General features: G+C 42.6%; 1 protein-coding gene across 5 annotated transcripts in view; it reads left to right on the top strand.

Annotated features, from left to right (window-relative positions):
• The window catches only part of SHANK1 (SH3 and multiple ankyrin repeat domains 1), a 111,866-nt gene that overhangs the window by 56,956 nt on the left and 35,588 nt on the right, over positions 1–19,322 (top strand). For 4 of the 5 annotated variants that reach the window (XR_012088677.2, XR_012088676.2, XM_073004428.2 and 1 more), the window contains exons 12-14: positions 1,488–1,654; positions 4,455–4,568; positions 8,755–8,830. Coding sequence is in view for 3 of the 5 variants with exons in the window: in XM_073004428.2 (XP_072860529.2) it covers positions 1,488–1,654; positions 4,455–4,568; positions 8,755–8,830 (357 nt within the window). In the remaining 2 variants the exon portion in view is untranslated. The remainder of the gene's footprint in view (positions 1–1,487; positions 1,655–4,454; positions 4,569–8,754; positions 8,831–19,322) is intronic. The other variant, XM_073004427.2, reaches the window with a different exon arrangement.

The following is a 19,322-nucleotide window of genomic DNA, read 5'->3' as shown; positions in this document are numbered from 1 at the left end:
CAGAAGCATCTCAGAGCTTAAGACTCTCTGGAGGTTGAATGAGACCAACTTCGAACTAGCAATCCAGTTATAGTAAAAGTAATCACACACATTGATAATAGGCATGCTCCAAGCAGGCCCGAACCAAATATTGAGCATATAATATCTTTTTGAATGAATATTGGTAATGTTATCCTTTTGGACTACAACTGCCAGAATCCACTAGCCCTTTTCAGGCTGTTCCCCTAATGTCCACGTTCCCTATATGGACACCTGCAGAGAAAGGGTCTCCATTTTTACAGCAATAGCCACTCAAAACTCAATGAGAGTTGGAGTCCTTCTGGCAAAAAGTTTCAGCTTGCTTGGAAACTTCTGTATATGCAGTTGTACACATGGTGATCTCTTCAAGCATTCATGTATTACCTGCAGATATCAAGGAAAGAGGTAAATTAAATGCAGGATATTGGAGGCACAGTTTGTACTACTGGGCATCAAATTCTGTTGTTTTATTCTATGCTGAATGATTAAATGAGACTCTGAGAGCCAGGATTTCTGTGTTCTTTTGGAAAGAGAGCTGGCTTAGGACCAGAATGCTCGTGAAGGGGGAAATCTAGAATTCTCATTGTTTCAAGCTGTGTTTTTTAAACATATCCATAAGGGAGTCAAGGTACGGGATTCTTGATACAGTGGTGCCCTGCTTGACGACAATAATGCGTTCCAGCAAAATCGCTGTACAGCAAAATTGTCGCCAAGCAAAAAAAAAAAAAAAAACCATTGGAATGCATTGAAAACCAGTCAATGCGTTCCAGTGGGGGAAATACCTGCTCGTCCAGCGAAGATCCTCCATAGGGCAGCTATTTTGTGATGCCTGTGTAGCGAAAATAGGTCCGGAAAACAGCAGGGAGCCATTTTGCAAACTGCCGATCAGCTGTTTTTAATCGTCATATAGCGAACAGTTGGTTCGCGAAGCAGGGTCGAAATCATCGTAAAGCGAAAAAAACCCATTTATTTATTTATTTATTTTATTTCTATCCCGCCTATCTGATCAAATTAGACCACTCTAGGCGGCTTACAATAAAAACAACAATATAATTTTAAAAACTTTACACCATTGAAACCATCGTTTTGCAATCACCATAGCGATCACAAAAAAACTCATCGTTAAGTGATTTCGTCGTCAAGCGAAATCAAGTGGGGCACCACTGTATTTGGACCTTGTGGCAGTAGACTCACAAGCAAGAAGGATCATATTGAACTCATTATCTAAGAATGGATCCTTATGGAGCCAGAACAGCAATACTGATGCACAAAAGGGAAATATCAGCAAGAATCATAAGGTTTTGCAGTTAAAAAAACAACTCTGCACTCAGATTTAGAAATGTTGAATGTTCCTTTTTGTTTATTTGTTTTTTGAACTACAACTTAGAGATTTCCACAGCCAACATGGCCACAGAACCAGGACTTCTGTGTTGCCCTTGCTACATCTTGGCTTCTCTTTCCTTTGGCAGCTCCAGTGGCTACCAGAAGGAATCTGCTGGAGGCAGCACGCTGAGTAGCCGGGGTGTGAAGCGGAAACTCTATTCAGCTGTGCCTGGCCGCACATTCATGGCTGTGAAACCATACCAGGCCCAGGCCGAGGGTGAGCTCTCCATCAGCAAGGGCGAAAAGATCAAGGGTACGTTGATCTCTGCGCACACCCTTGGATTGCCCAAGGATTCTCCCTGAGCCCACAATGTCTGGGTTCTTTGGGAGAGACCAGTGGATGTAGTGCCGGCATTCTCAAACTCCATTGCAGCCAGCCTTTCCAGCTGAAGTTAAAGAAAAAAGTATGGCATTTCCAAAAGAATATTTAAAACATTCAAACTCTTACCCCTACATGTCAGATACCAGAGAGAGGATCGTCTGAGATCACTGGAAAATGGGTGACACCTTGGCATGGTTTGACTTAGATGTTGCTACTTCTAGCTGGCATCTCACACATGCCCTCCATTTCTGCAGAATGGGGCAGCAAAAGTGAGAGGTTTTGGTGCAACTCTCCTTTCTCAGTTCTGCCTGCTCCCCTTCTGAAACTCTCAAGGCTTTTTACCCCTTCACAACTTTCTGCAAGAGCAAATGGGGCAGGTGAGGACTCCACGAAGGGAAAGTATGGAGTGCCTCCACATATCTCCCCGTCCCCCAAACATTCACACAATTAACTTAGCCCAAATAGGGATATACAGACTGTACACTGAATGGAATGTGAGAAGAAATGATCAGATTGTGTACTTATTGTAGGGGGGGCTGGGACTTAAGTCAGGAAAGATCTTGGAACTGTCCCTCTGTTTTGGGACACAGTTTCCTACCTCATTTTGAGAGCCTTATGGTTGGCTGATGCAACTGGAGTTGAGAGCCAGAGTAATTGTGAGGTTTGTCTTGCATTTGTGTGTATTGTCTGTAGTTGGTGTCTACTGTGCCTTGGTGTGCATCTGTCTGCCACCCGTGAGTGTTTTGCAGTTTTATAAGTATGTGAGTCTGTGTCCATAGAACAGTGTTTAAGTCAGAATTTTGTTAAAGAAGGATACATTTGGAATACGAGATAAGAGACATTTGTTGTATTCAAAGCTTTGGAAGTAAGTAGTTACAAATACCTTACACTATACTGGCAGCATAAAGAGGGATTTTAATCTTTTTGTGATGTAACTGTCACATTTTAGTCACTGTTCTTGTTGTGTGCATTGTTACTTCACTAAATAGTGCAGAAGGAATGTCATCTGGTTTAGCTGCTGATGTGTACTGTGCCTTGTGCTCTGTTTGTGGGATTTGAGCACATTACAAGGTGGAAATGAAGCCAGGGGTATGTAGCAGTTGTTTGTTTATTTTTTTTAATAACTAAAGTAACTGATTTAGGTTCTTTGGAGAAGGAAGAAAGCAAAGAGTTACATATTTAAAGTTATAACAGTGAATAACTATTTTTATAGGCTTCTAAACTATAACTGTAAGTAATTTTCAGAGCAACTTTCTGAGCTCTTGTTGTATCTACTGAAACACAGGGAGCTGCCTCATGTCATCTTAGGGTGTTTGTCTACATAGACCAACGTGATCTGCTCTGACTGGCAGCAGTTCCAAGTAGGGTGAAAAGCAGGAGGATGGGAAAGAAATGCTCATAAAGAGGCATAGGTTAAAAAAAGGAGTATACTGTTCTTTTGGTGGAACCTTCTTTTGAACAAGGGCCACATTCCCTTACAGGAAACATAGTGTGGCCACATGCAATGAGTGATAAGGGGAGCCAAGGATGTAGTGAACAGAGCCAGAGCTACAAATATTTTGCCCCCCCCGTCTCTTCGCCCTCTCTCTCCCTCTCCCCCTTCACTTACATTGACACACACACACACTTTTCTTCCTTCACTGTCTCCCTTTCCTTCCATCTCCAGCAAGTTAAAAAAGAGGATGAAAATGTTGCTCTTGCTGGAGACTTGAACTGATCTCTTTCAAAGTGCTTTTGAAACTAAGCCAAGGCTGCAGGTAGCTGTAGGGCAGCAGATTGTCCATCTACCCCCTAAACTGCTGATAATATGAACAATTGGCAATGTAGCCCTAGCATGCCCCATGCTGATCCTGCATCTGGTTGTTTGTTCTGGGAGAGGCTTTCAAGAATCTTCTTTGTTATATGGGATCCAGCTTCAGCAGCTAAAAATGCCCCGCAGACCACTGGTGGGTTGTGATCCATAATAAAGAATCATTTTTCCAGAATATGTATATCCCAACATCCTAGTATAAACTTTTAAAATAATTATCTCCCATAACCACTGTGGTTCATTTGGCTCTATAAGCCACCATGTTATAGTAGAAATACAGGGAGGAAGGCAAAAAAGGTAATGGATCACCACATTGTTTCTAAATGAACTTATAGAACAACCTGCTCCAACCTGCTACCATCCAAATGTATTGGACTGAAGCTCCCATTTTCCATCATCATACTAGATGGGAGTGATGAGAATTGTTGCACACTTTGTTTGGAGGGTGTCAAGTTGCAGGAGGCTGATGTAGAACATTGAAGTCTTTAGCTGCTTTTAAAAGATAGAAATGAGGAAATTAACCAAAAGTAACAGCAAGTTCCACAGAGAGGGGGCTAACACAACTAAACACTGCTCACTCAGCAGCTTGCACTCTTGTTGTCAGGTTCCCACAACTAGGGAGGACTTGAGACATGCTCAGGGCATGTTTTCAGGCAGCAGCCTTCCTAATCACCCCCACAGCCTTTACCTAAAGAAAGAACAACAGTAACAAATTTAATGTGGCTTTCTGTTGCGCAGAGAGGCTGTGCCAAGTAATGGTGGGCAGCATGGCTACAGTGAATGCCTCTGTTGTGGGTGGGAATCTGGCCTTGGTTCTCTCGCACCACACTGGCTCTGAACAAGTAGTAAACCTTAACAGCGGTGAACAACTGGCCTGCCATCACATATTCAAGCCCCTAACGATGCTCATCTTCTTTTCAGTGCTGAGTGTTGGGGAAGGCGGCTTCTGGGAGGGACAGGTAAAAGGCCGCCTGGGCTGGTTCCCCTCGGAGTGCGTGGAGGAAGTGCCCAACAAGTCGCAGGAAGGGAAGCAAGGTAGGTATTCCAAGCCACTTCTTTTTGCCTTCCCGTATTACACACACATACATGCACTCATGCCTATATACAAAAATAGCAAAGTGATTGTGGATCCTTATGTAGCACACAATAGAGAGGTTGAGTGAGAACTGTGTATTTTCAGTGGACACAGAATGCCAGCTTACTGTTAGTCAAGAGGTCATGGAAACCCGGAAGAATGGAATGGAGAGAGAGTGGCTGGAATCTTAAATTGTACTGGGCCAGAAGTACTTTCCTTACCTGCCCCGTTTCTTTGGATGCGTAAGCAAAGCAGCACATATGGCATTTTTTTGTTGGGGGGGTTAAGCCTCTGTGCTGCAGGGTCAGAAGACCAGCAGTCGTAAGTTCAAATCCACGCAATGGAGTGAGCTCCCGTCGCTTATCCCAGTTCCTGCCATCCTAGCAGTTTGAAAGCATGCAAATGCGAGTAGATAAATAGGTACCACCTCGGTGGGAAGGTAAAACGGCGTTCCCTAGTCACACTGGCCACATGACAATGGAAACTGTCTTCGGACAAGCACTGGCTCTATGGCTTGAAAACGGGATGAGCACCACCCCCTAGAGTCGGACACGACTGGACTAAAAAAAATGTCAAGGGAAACCTTTACCTTTTTTTAGATGAATTCTTAAACATTTGAGGGGGTGTTAACATTCAGTGCCCAGTAGCAGAAGCTTCCTTCCACCTCCTCATCTTTACTTGCTGATTATTAGACCAGTAGCACTTCTGGTCTGCTCCATGGCCAGACTGTTGTCACATGTCACAGCAGGGGGGAAAAAAGTATTTTAAACACAAAAATAAAGAGAAACAAGAAAATATGCTTATGCTTTTGTTTAGTTTTCCCACCCTCCAAAAGTTTAAGAATATCTCAGTCCCACCAAAAATTGTGATGCTGTTTTGTCCCTTTTCACCAATCACCTTTCAAGTTCATGAAAATGTGCTGAATACATTTCTAGTAGAAGTTTTGTTACAGCATTGTTCTGAATGGGTGAATTCTGCATTCAGTAGTCATAAAATTATATTAGCCATGAAACTGACCTGTGACCAGATTAATGCAACAGAATGTTGCATAAAGACAAGCATGTTGATTTTAATTTAATGTATTTCCTTAAATTGTCTAATGCATTCATTCTGCTTGCAGGACATGGCCTTTCTTGGGGTGGTGTATATAATTTTCTTTCAACCACATATAACCTTCATTATTTCATGAACAAAAGATAGGGACATTAATGTATACTTATAACTCTTGGATGCATGCCTAAACCACACACACAAATGATTGAAATCATTTCTCCGCTGCTGCTGCTGCTTCTTCTTCTTCTTCTTCTTCTTCTTCTTCTTCTTCTTCTTCTTCTTCTTCTTCTTCTTCTTCTTCTTCTTCTTCTTCTCTTTCTCTCTCTGTGCGTGCACACGGGCACACATGCACACACACACAGAGTGATTCCAGATGAGGCTTTAACTGTGTAATAAAGAAATGGACAGAATATTCACAGAGTTTTACAGGCGTTCCAGCAGTTGTTGCCTTGTTGATGTTGTTCCACCATTTCTTCAGTCTTTTTTCTTTTCACACACACATACAAACAAACAAAAACCCCACACATGAAAAATCTAATACAGAAGGAATACCTACAGGATGTCTTGTAAATGTTTATGTATGGAGACTGCTGTCTGGAAGTACTTGTACGTTAGCAGGCTGTCTCAATAAACTCTTCAGGAAACTGATAGTAATTGTTTTATTTTCCCTAAATTTGAGGACAACAATTAGACTATTTTAAATCTCACACTGGATCTGTTTATGAGCAATGTAGAATAGTTACCATAAAAAATCCATTCATCAGCTTTTCATATTTAGAGGGCAATTACGCAGGACATTGCAGCAAAGCAGTACATAACTACCTGCCAAGATACAGTTTTGTTGTTGTTGTTTAGGCAATAGTCAGAGACTTAATTTAGGATATTTTTGGATGAGGGTTTTATTCTGCAATAACTTTTCCCGAAACACAGAATTTCACAGGGATGTCCTGCCCTCATTTCTACTGTGAACATTTCAGTGTTTTCCAACCACTACGTCTGTTTCTTCTGCGCGCGCATACACACACAAATCTGTTAAAGAGAAAAAGATGAAATAACTGCACAATGCCTTTCATTGCATAGCACTAGGAGTCTTCCATGTAGAAACACCTCTAATCCCAGTCTGAATCTGGTGATACAATTTTAAACTGAGAAGAAAAGGAGGAATGTTAAAACAAACAAGCAGAAGTCATCCTACAAGATGTTTTTACACTTAGCAGTTCAAATGAGCTTCTTCAGCTGCAGAGTGTGAACTGGCAGCCACTACTAGATAGTGCCTTAATGTTCACTTTAGAGGAGGAGAAGTTTCCTTAGAGATTGGCAAAGGCAACTGAAGAAAAGAAGAAAAAAGAAACTGAAGGGCTGATCTTTGCAGCACATGAGCAAGCACTCTGTCCACATGCAATTGAAATCCAGATTGAGAAAGTAAACGAAGTGGTGTACAGAAGAAACAGTAGACTATCTCATCTGTGCCCGCAAGAAGATTATGCAAGCAGATTGTACGAAAAGACATCATAAAGTTGCAGCAATGGGGTACCGGAATATCTAAGACTTCATGTACAAGGGACCAAAAACCAATGGAACCACAGAACTGTTATGGTTGTTGAAAATGGAGAAATCAAAATACGATGGAATTTCCAGGTTCAACTGATAAGCAGCTGGTTCACAAATGCCTAACTTGGTAATTTTTGGAAGGAAACAGATGGGGATACTGGAGGTGGCAGTACCTGGGAATGCTAGAACCGAAGAGAAGGAATTTGAAAAGAATGCCAAATGCAAAGACTTACAAATTGAGATGGAGCAATTATGGCAAAAGAAGATTAACACTAACTGGTGCTTTAGGTGCAATACCAACAGATCTAGAAAACTCTTTGTACTCTAGATGTAAATGAGATCACAATACGCCATTTGCAGAAGGCTGTTTTATTTGGAACAGCACGTTATAAGGAAATAACTATGAATACCCAAAGTGCTTCAGATGACCCAATACTCAAGGAACTAAATCCAGCCAACATTTGTTGTAATGAAAACAACAATAATTGTTGCTGATACTGCTGTTGTTACCATGTTGTAAATCAGCCCACAGAAGGTACTAGCCTACAGACATCTCCTCCACCCCTTCCTTCTTTCCTCTTACAGGCCGCTGCATTTCTGCTCTGGATGGAGAATCACAGAATCTTTCCTCTGAAGACTGCCATGTGCAGTGTTTCACAGCAAACATTACCTGGAGCTCTATCCTCTGTCTGACACAAAGAACTTTAAGAAGGGGTGAAGTCAAGGGAATTGGGGTTGCCTATAATCAACAGTTTCTGGAGACCAGACTGAGGATGGAAGCATACACGTCACCTGTTAGCAGTCTTCACTAGCATGATAAAATGTCATGTATTTCTGTTTAAACTATAGTTATTCTTTTTAATGTTGTATATCTGAGCATCTGTAAGTGTTATGTGTATTTGCATTGAGTTTTACCCTCTGTTTTGTTGGTGCTTTTCCTTTTGTTTGATACTTGTTTGGTTGTCCTATTCTGCTCCAGCAGGCCATTTGTTTGGATACAAAAGAGGGACAGGATGTTGCAGCCCCTCATCTTTTAGCCTTTTCATTTTTTTCATGCAGGTCCTTGTCATCATTGGCTACATGGAAAGTGCTTACACCCAAAGCCACATTATTAGTATTACTGTTATTGGTATTAATCATAATTGCCTGCAGTGCTTATATATACATATATAACACATATAAAAGGCATTTTCCAAATACAATCAAGAGAAAATAATCAAGCCAAATAATACTGATGCAGTGGTTTACCATACAATAAGAGAGGAACCTGTGTAGCTGGCTTTCCTTTCCTTTATTTTTCCTCTCCTTTTTGTGCTCCCTTCCCTTTCTTCATGGACACCTCACTTCTTTCTTGAATAAGAAGGTATGCCACTCATAGCACCTATATCTGTACTAAACTTGTACTGCCGCTCACTGGTTGCCAGAGAAAGCAGCAGTAAGGACAGGGGGTCCCGAAGATTTTTTTTTCTTTTTAAAAGGTGCTGCTTGTATATCATATACCCTCAGCCCTAATGCCCAGCTCTCTTCTACTTTGTTTTACAGAGAGCCGAAGTGACAAAGCCAAGAGACTCTTCAGGCACTACACGGTTGGCTCTTATGACAGCTTTGATGCTCCCAGGTGAGTGAATGGTTCCCCAAAATTAGGTGGTCTGTGTGATGTGATATCATCATGTAGAAAAGTGGCTGTGCAAAAGTATGTAAATGTTCGTAGGTCCCCTCCGCACATGAAAGTTGTAAAGCATCTATCTAGCCCCAGTAGGTTCAGGATTTCTTATTATTATTTAATATTTCTTCTGTGGCTTGTGAAATTATAACTATCACTTCAAAGAGAATACAGTATTGAATAGAGCTGCAGCACCTTTCAGGAAAGTTTGGTGAGGTTGCAGTCCTCTGCGCATTTCACAGAAGTAAGCATTATTAAACACAGTGGAACCTATAAACATGCATAGGAGTACATTGTGAAGGGGGTGTACTTTATTTATAAGCTCTGACCACATTCTGGAGTCAGAGAAGGAAATAATTGTCTTTCTTTCTCTAAATACTGTAACTTGACTCACTTGTTTGAGTCATCTGGTAAGATGTGGTCCACAGACATCACAGTGTGATGCATCTTTGCTCTGACTGTCTCCTTCTTGCACTCTGTGGTTTGGATGTGAACATGATATAAGGAAAACACTACTGTGTGGAACAAGATGGACTGGATTATTATTTGGTTCTTTTCAACCTTGTGATTCTGTCAAGAATCATGAACCCATCAAAGAGAGAGTTCCAGTGGCAGGTGAGATATAAAGTGTGAAAGAAACTTACGCTAGAGAGTTGAAGGAAGAGCATAGAGAAGACTGGCTGTCCAATTCAGGGCTTTAGGGGAATGGAATATATGGCCCTTCAGACATCATTGGATTGTGATCCCTATGATCCTCACCATTGGCTTTATTGGCTAAGTTTAGTTAGAGTTGCAGTCCAACAACCTCTGGAAAGGCACACATTCTTAGCCTGTAGTCTAAGGAATAGCCATGTCGGCTGCAGCCAGAATGACAATCTTGTTACATCTTACAGACTACCATATTTATTGTAACATAACCTTTTGTGGCCTAGAATTCTCTTCATCAAATGTAGCAAGGCTGCTGTAACTATGATTAAGAGATCTCCCACCCACCCCCCCGCAATCCCTGCTCCCATAGAATAGTGGTTCTGTATTTATTTTTCATTCCAGGAAGTATATTAGCTGACTAAAATATGAGAGAGCTGGCAGGATAGTTCAGTGAGTAAAGTATCTGGCTGCAGAGCCAGAGGCTGGGAGTTCAATTCCCCACTGCCTTCAGGGAGAAGAGCCAGACTATGTAGCCTTGGGCAAGCTGCACAGTCCCAGGTGCCTCCAGAAGAAGGGAATGGGAAACCACATTTGATTATTCTGTACTTGGAAAATCCTGAAAAGGATCACCATAACCTGAAGGCACAAAGTACGAGAGAATGTCAAAAAGAGTCACATTTACTATGAAACAGTCAAGGCCAGACATGGATGGGGATAATGATTTTATAGGCTGAGGTAACATGAAATACATTTCTATTATAGGTGAGAAATGTCTTTTGAAATTTCAACAATCCTAGCTGCTGCAGCCTGTTCCTTCGGTTAAATTGCTTATATTTAGAAGGGGGAAATGCTTAGAGTCTTACAGCCACAGATGGCTATCCTCAGATGACCTTTGTTTCATATTTTCAAGTCCAAACGATATGTGCATAAATAATAATAACAACAATGAGAATAATGATCCAAATAAACTTTCATATCCTGTATACCGTTCCACAGTGCTTAAAGCACTCACCCAGATCTTTACATGTATCGTCAGCAGGTGCTGCCATATCACTATTCCCATATGGAATGGGAGCTACGGGCAAGCCAAACAACATTTTGGTCGTTTCTCCCAATGAATTCAGAGCAACAAACAAATGTGTAACTCTTTCCCCCATGTCCACACACATTTTTCTCCTCTTAGCAACCCTGTGAGGTAGTCAGGCGGAAGGAAAAAGAGTGCCTAGCCCAAGGTAATGTTATCGAATGGAGTTCATGGCCGAGTGGGAATTTCAACCTGAGAATTCCTTGGGCTTCGTGTAAAACTCTGATTCGGCCATTCCTAACCCAGCAGCCACCAGATATGATGGGTGGTCATGCTGGTGGAAAACAAAGGGAGGTGTGATCCAGAGCAACTGGAGTGCACTAGGCTGGGGTATATACGTATATATAACTTTAATCACTTGATATCACAGTGTCTCACAGTGGCTTGCCTAAAGGTCAAACTAAATGTCATGGAAACACTTGGTTAACATGTTACATGACATACCAGCCTAAATCTGCCAGAATGGGATTCCAGACAGCATTTATCATTCCATTGTACATACAGTGGTGCCTCGACTTATGAACACCCTTACATATGAAAATTTCAACTTACAAACAGCTCAGTTTGCAAAGTTTTGCTTCAACTTGCGAACGGAGCGTCGACTTACGAACAAACAAAAAACACGGGGGAAGCGGGAAATGGACTTTGGACTGCCTGGGACTGTAATTTTAAAATGTAAAAATTGGTTTAAAAGGTGCTTGGTTTGGTTTAAAGCTGCTTGGTTTTAAAGGTGTTTTGTTTAAAAGATGTTCATTCCCTCCCTCCCTCCTTTCCTGCCTTTTTTTTAAAACCTAAGTCATCTTAGGTTAAAAAATTCTCCCCCTAGTGGTAGAGGACGGATTAACTGGTTTTGCATTAGTTCCTATGGGAACTAATGCTTCGATTTACAAACGGCACCTCTACATACAAACAAAACACAGCCGGAACGGATTAATTGGTTTTCAGTGCATTCCTATGGGAAATGCTGATTCGACTTACGAACTTTTCGATTTACGAACATCTGGGATGGATTAAGTTGGTAAATCGAGGCACCACTTTTGTTGTAGATATTTTTTTCTTTTGTCACTTACCATATTTTGACTGTATGTATTCTGGACTTCCAGACAGTTTCCCTGCTTTTTCTCCCCATCTTTTGTGCTTTTGCAGGACATTTCATGATCCATACTAGGTGACATTCTTCAGTTGGCAAAGGATGACATGCCCATAGTGACATTGACTTAAGGGGTCAACATCTCAAATCCTTCTTGTTTCTTTGCCCTCTGGCACGTTATTTTCTTCTTTCTAGGTGGAGCAGGCATGGCTAATGTTGCTCTTGCTGTAGTTGCTTCCTAATAACTTGAAGTGTAATAACCCAGTTGTTTTTTAATTGATTGATTGATTGATTGATTGATTGATTGATTGATTGATTGATTGATTGATTGATTGATTGATTGATTGATTGATTGATTTGATTTGATTTGTATCCCGCCCATCTGGTCTATATGACCACTCTAGGCGGCTATGATCTTTGATCTCATGTACATCTCTGTAATATCAATGTTCCAGTACCACACAATGTACTTCCATGTCATTGTTTTGGCCTAATGGGATTACATGTCTACCAACTGAAAAAAGAAGGGCTCATTTTTTAAGCATAGGGAATAGATTGGGAGCCACTGCCGTAAATTAAGTAAACAGATTTGCAGAGGATAGTTTGTAGTTTGAGCAGGAGAATTTCAAGTTTAATCCCTGCCCGGTTCCAGTCATGAGTTTCTAACACCCCTCTCTTGCAGATTCTGGGTACAGGTGTCATCATGGCAGCATCCTGTTACAGCAGCAGGTCATTATAGTGTTCTGCGGATTCCCTATTCAGAGGTTCGTGCCAGTTCGTACCGCGCATTCCCTTCTGCCTCCCCAGCTGGATCTCCCACTCATCTGTTGGCGTGCACTCCTCTCCTCCTCCTCATTGGCTGTTTGATCAGTCTCCGGCAGGAGCATGGGCTTTCCTGGCCCACCTCCCTGGCTGATTGCCCACTCAGACAAGGAGGCAGGTCAGGCAAACCTATGCTCCTGCCAGGAACTAGGCAAACAGCTGAGGAGGAGAGGAGCACATGCTGGTAAGTGGGTCATTGGCCAGGGAGGCAGGGGAAAGGAACGCGTCGCACCTGTGGTGCTATGTGTACAAATCGGCACAAACCTCCAAAATGAGATTCGTGCCCATCTCTAATAGGGAATCTGCAGAACACTATAATGACCTGCTGCTATAGCAGGAAGCTGTATTCAGGATCTGCAAGAGAGAGGTGTTAGAAACTCATGAGTAGAATGGGGTGGGGGTTCACCCTGAAATTCTCCTACTCAGACTACAAACCACCCCTTCTAATTTGCTTACATAGTTTAAGACAGTGATTCCAACCTTGGGTCCCCAGATGTTCTTGGACTAAAACTCTCAGAAGCCTTCACTACTAACTGTGCTGGCCAGGATATCTGGAAGTTGTAGTCCAAGAACATCTGGCGACCCAAGGCTAGGAACTGCTGGTTTAAGGACAAGAATCTAAAGTAGTTTTCCCCATGCTGGTACCCTGGATCAAAACTCCAATAACTTCTGTCCTTTGGGGCTTAAGGCAAATATAGTCCAAAACTTCTGGCATCAGGTTGGAGAAGAGTATTCTACCGCAGTTTGGTTGGCCTGGTTCTGCTTTTGACATACTCAAAATTTGGTGGCCTGAAGGTTGACCTTCATTCAACACTTCATTCTGTAGCTGCTACTCTGGAAGATTATTCCACAACCAAACAGCTCCCATAACCGGCGAAAAGGCCCAGAGCTTTTCACTTCTTGGAGTACAGTTCCCAGATTCCATGGTAGGCCATGATGTCTGGGGGAGTTGTAGTCCTGGGAGATGTACTCCAAAAATCTAACTTTCCCTAGCTCTGGGAAAACATACATTTTCCTCCATGTTCACAGATGTCTGCTGCTTGTGGGGGAAGTGTCAAATAATCTCTTCTGTTTCCTCCATGTAGAGAAGGCAGCCAATTTTTCAGCTCTCTTATTAGACTAATTATGGTAGCACCCACTGCTTCCAGATCTAGTTACATGAATCATTTACACAGCACTTACAGTGTATAAAGTGCTTTATTATCTTTACCTTGATTACCCTGGTAAGACGCCTGAGAAGCAGAGAGGGAAAAGAGTCTATGTCTTACCCAGGGGCATCCAGTAGAGTAAAATCTGAGTTTAAACCACCCAAGCCCGTACTCAGCATCCCAATCTGTATTAAAATCTGCTGTTGTCCTGTCATTCTCTGTACAGTAATTCCTCATGAGGTCTATGAAAGGTTACTGTTTTTTTGACTACAAGTCCTAGAATTCCTAGCTGACATGGATAACAGCCTGACTGTTGGGATTCTGGGAGTTGTAGTCCAAAGTAGGAACTTTTTAAGTTCTGCTTATCTTCTACGGTGCCAACATAATTCTACATAACCATTTTGGATAATCTAACAAATCTTGAATTCTACACCGTGTTTCAAAGAAATTGCATGATACCCCACTCCGGTCCTAGTTAATTCAGGATCTTCAGTTTGCGGACCAACCCAAGAAATTCTGCTTCCCACTATTCTCCCCCCCCCCGCCGACAATAATGCCATGCACAGGATATGACTAGCAGTTAGAATTTCCTTCAGCACTGAGGAGCAGACAGCATCCTCCACCACATCTGAGAACAATGGGCTAATTTAAAGGGTGCTGAACAGGCTGTTCATGTATTTCCATCCTCTAAGAGAGAGAAATAACCACAAGGCCCAGGAAGAACATCTGGAGGACGGCCACTACTGCCTCAGTATCTAATGCCTAAGATGGTTGCCTCAGTTTGCACAAGCACTCAGTTTCTTACTCTTCTGCAATCTACTGCCTTCCACAAAGCATTCTGGAACCATGATTGCACCTCAGAAAATCTGGCATAACCCTCCTCTTCCTTTGAAATCCCAGGCCTTCAAGAAATCGAAAATACAGCCTTGCTTCAGGACTTTATACAGCCTGGTTTCAGTGACTTAGTGGGCCTTGTGGTGCAGTGGTTAAATTGTAGTACTGCAACCAAAACTCTGCTCATGACCCCAGTTCAATCCCAGGTAGCTCAAGGTTCACTCAGCTTTCCATCCTTCCAAGGTTGTTAAATTGAGCACCCAGCTAGCTTGGTGGGCAGGGTGGGCAGGAATGTGTAGCTTGCATAATTAAATTGAAAACCACCCAGTGAGTGCTCTAAGCACTAGGGGGTATATAAGCATCACACTTTTGCTTTGTTTCAGCATCTTTGAGCTGCTGCTGGGGCTCCATGCCTAGCAAAGACGTGTATCCCCACTTCACTTCCAGGGATCTAGGTTATCAAGCCACCATTTTTAATTTCCCTAGAGTGTTGTTCACTGGCCTAACTTACTGCAACCAGGTCAGTCCAGAACTTGGCAATGTTACTTGTTTGGACTACAACTCCCAGAACTCCTCTAGCTAGCAAGGTCACACTAATCCAAAAACCCAAACTTCCAAGCTGTTGGTCAGCACATTGAGAGGCATCGCCCAAAATTACTTTGGTAAGGGTCGTATCAAATTTGGTACTAGCTGTAGAAAAAGTGGGTCATCCTCCTTTTTTCTCCTAAATGCCTTTGACTTCATTCTAGGGAACCCAGAAGTTCTCCTTTTTATTAGAATATTGTAAATTTATCAAACCTTATTTATTTATTTATTTATTTATTTATTTATTTATTTATTTATTTATTTATTTATTTATTTATTTATTTATTGCATTTATATGCCGCCCATCTAGACATAGTCTACTCTGGGCGGCTCACAATTTAGAAGATAAAAACAATTTAAAATATACAGTTTTACATTAAAACAAAATGATATAAAATGTAATATACATTTATGATTTTAACAGTTAATTTAAAGCAAAGAGTCCCAAGATGGCAAGAATAAAAGAAGAAAAATAAGAATGACTTAATTGACTGAAGGGAAGGCCTGCTTGAATAGCCAAGTTTTCAGCTGGCTTTTGAAAATGCCCAGCGAGGGTGCCAGCTGAATTTCAGTGGGGAGGGTGTTCCACAGCCGAGGGGCCACCGCCGAGAAAGCCCGATTTCTTGTTTTTTCCTTCCGGGCCTCCCTCGGCGTCAGACCCCTCAGCCGTCCCTGCTGGCTATATCGGGTGATTCGGGTAGTTCTGGGTGGGAGAAGACGATCTGCCAGGTATTGAGGTCCCAAACCGTTTAGGGCTTTATATGTAATCATTAACACTTTGAAGTCAACGCGGAAACGGACGGGCAACCAGTGCAAAGCAGCCAGAGTTATTTACTTTGATCTGCTTCACACAGGGAGTATAATGTTCTGGAGTAAGATCCAGTCATATTTCATACCATACTGGCAGAGAATTGCATCTTTGAATGTTCTATATGTAAATCTCAATGCAAGTAGAAAATTAGCAGAACAGGAGAAATTGGCTAGAAATTTATGAATTAATGAACTTGTCCATACGGAATCAGGCCACTGTTCTATTAGCCCTGTGCTCTTTGTTCTGCAGTGGAACTTTGGTATTTTGAAGTCTGGGTGGTCTTCAGGACCATCTTCATATCGCTGCACTCCATGTCCAACAACGGACTTTTCAGGAATATCTAGTTTGTTGAATCGTTTTCCCAAAATAGGTTCAGTACCACAGATAGCATCTTTAAAGTTCAGACTAAAACCCACAGCAAATTCATTACCCCTGTGACATTGGTATCACAAGCCTTGACTGGCTGTAATTCTGCTAGTCCTGGCTTTACTACTGTATTGCTAACTCTGACTAGGGGTTTATTCAGGGTCTCCAGCAGCAAGGATTCTTTCCCATCAGCTACTACCTGATCCAAGCGATAAGATCTTTGCCATGGCATGCTAATTTCTGTGTTTACTTGCAGAGGACTTTAAAAAAAATGTTTCAAAGCATTCAAAATTGTGATACAGCTTCCAGGCCTTTCTTGCTACTGGGGTATCGTAGAACCATAGAAAAGTGAAGTTGGAAGGGGCCTACAAGGCCATCAGGTCCAACGCCCTGCTCAATGCAGGAATACAATCAAAGCATATCTGCCAGGTGATCATCTAAGCTTTTCTTGAATGCCTCCAGTATTGGAGCACTCACCATCTCCCAGGATAACTCATTCCACTGTCGTACTGCTGTAACAGTTAGGAAGTTTTTCGTGATATTCAGCTGAAATCTGGCTTCCTTTAACTTGAGCCTATTGTTGTGTGCCTCTGGAATGATCAAGAACAAATCTTGCCCCTCCTCTGTATGACAGCCTTTCAAATATGTGAAAAGTGCTATCATATCACCTCTCAGTCTTCTTTTCTCAAGGCTAAACATGCCCAATTCTTTTAGCCTTTCCTCCTAAGGCTTCCAGCCCCCTGATCATCCTTGTCGCCCTCCTCTGAACTTGTTCCAATTTGTCAGCATCCTTCTTGAAGTGTGGTGTCCAGAACTGAACACAATACTCAAGGTAAGGCCTAACCAGTGCTGAATAGAGGGGAACTAGCACCTCACGGGATTTGGAAACTATACTTCTATTAATGCAGCCTAATTAATGCAGTATAGTGCTTAGAACAGTGATTCCCAGCCTTGGGTCCACAGATGTTCTTGGACTACAGATCCCAGAAATCCTGGACAGCACAGCTAATGGTGAAGGCTTCTGGGAGTTTTAGTCCAAGAACATTGAAGGAGCCAAAGTTAGGAAACACTGGCTTAGCGTTCAACTAGAATGTTGCAGACGCAGGTTCTAGTGCCCACTCAGCCATGAAATGCAGTGGATGACTTTGCACCAGTCACAAATTTTAGCATAACCTACCCCCCCAGGATTGTTGTAAGGATAAAGTCAGGAGGAAGAAAGTTGCGTATGCCACCTTGAGCTCATTGAGTGGAATATACATGTAACAAATAAACAAGATGCTGCACATGTGGCTGGATCATTGTTGACATCTGGCAAACTCAAGCAACTGCAGGCACTGAGGTCTGCCTTGCTTTCCCTCCTCCCTCAGCAGTACAGACTTTACAAGTCATGATTTTAGTTTACCACAGTGTCCCGGGCTGATGCTATGCCGTACACGCAGAGTATTGAGGAAGTCTTGAAATGGTGGCTGTCCAGTGCTGTGCCACTAGATAATCCCACAGGGAGGACCACAGAAGGCACAGCGTGTAAGAATATCATAACAAACATGCATTTTCAACCCCACCTTGAGGAGAAAAAGAAGAATTTGAAATGGTGGAAGGAAAAGGCCATTCTTTTTTCTTCTTACCCTGCTACCATTTACCAAATTTGAATCCTGCCCTCAAAGGGTTTTTGGGCCATAGTTAAAAGCTTTTGTGCATAAAGAATGGTTTGTCCCTAATAGTCCTTAAGGCATCAATTCTTCATGAATCTGAATAATCCTTCCATTTAAAAAAAATCAGGCAAACTCCCCCAACCAGTTTGGAAATGAGGCAGTTTATCAGAAATAGGCTTCTGAGCTATCACGATCTTTGACTTTTGCCCTCTTTCACCTTCTCCTGGATGCGCAAAGGTCTCCATGAAAAGCCAAATGAGAAAGTGGCAAGTGACAAAGCTTGCAGATTTCCCAGTTTCTGTCTAGCTTCTTTCCAGATCCACGACTCCATTTTTTACCTGCATAGTACAGTAATATTATCACATGAGGGATAGGATTTCTATGACATGTCATATTTTTATCTGCAACCTATGTTTGAGTTTATGGGTGGATTTAAACATGTTCATGAGTAATCTGGTAAGAAAGACCAGATTGCTCACAAATATGTTTGAACTTCTTTATAGATTCAAATGTAGGTTGCAGATAAAATGTGAAATGTAATAGACATCCTCTCCCTGTCAGTATAGACCAGCAGTAGGCAGAAGATGGATATAAATCCAATGACCTGCATTCCCTACTCCTATTTCCAAATCCCTATGTTTCCTTTTCATTCTCACCACTGATACCTATCGGTTCTAATTCATGTTTCACGTTTGCTTGTGAATTTCTCTCCCTGCCCCCCAACTCAGCCTGACTGGCACTATTATCCTACTTGGTAACCCACATGCCAGGTGGAACTTCTTGGCACTTTGATGGGGCTTTTGAGGCATGAGAAACTCTCATTCTTTCTTTGCCTTTGGCTCCTGCCAGTGACCCTCGGTCCCAATCCACTAGTTCCATCTTGGCTCCTCTTCCACCCTCCCCATTGCCCTGGATCCTTTCAGTTGGCTCTCCCTCCCCAGCGGACCCAGTTCTTCCACGCCCGTGTGTCTCTGAAGCTCCGATTCGCATTGCGCTGCGTTCCACGCTGCCGGCAAATGTCCTTGAGCTTAGCAAGCGAGCTGCGTGCCCTAGCTTGGGCTGGCGCTGAAGCTGGAAGCAGGACTGCTTGATCCAGAGCTCTCAGCGAAGGGACCGTGAAATCCGCCTGCACACCTGTGTGGAAGCACACCCCTTCTGCTTCCCACCACGGGGCTCGCACGGTTCTTGTTTAGGGTCCTCATCACCAAGTGGCTGGATCGGCCCAGAACCCCCCGGGGCAGTGACTTTTGCCCACAGGCAGACTGTGAAGATGGGACATGCCGGGTCACCTCCAGCCACATGAACTCCTTGAGCAGCACCATGGGGCCAGATGTGCCTGGGTGAGTGGGGCAAATTCTAGACTGGGGAAGGGGCAGGTGGAAAAATGTTGTAGAGGGACATTAATCT

The sequence above is a fragment of the Pogona vitticeps genome, chromosome 6 (genome assembly GCF_051106095.1).
Source record: "Pogona vitticeps strain Pit_001003342236 chromosome 6, PviZW2.1, whole genome shotgun sequence".
NCBI classification, from domain to species: domain Eukaryota; kingdom Metazoa; phylum Chordata; class Lepidosauria; order Squamata; family Agamidae; genus Pogona; species Pogona vitticeps.
This window is presented reverse-complemented; position numbering and strand designations above follow the sequence as displayed.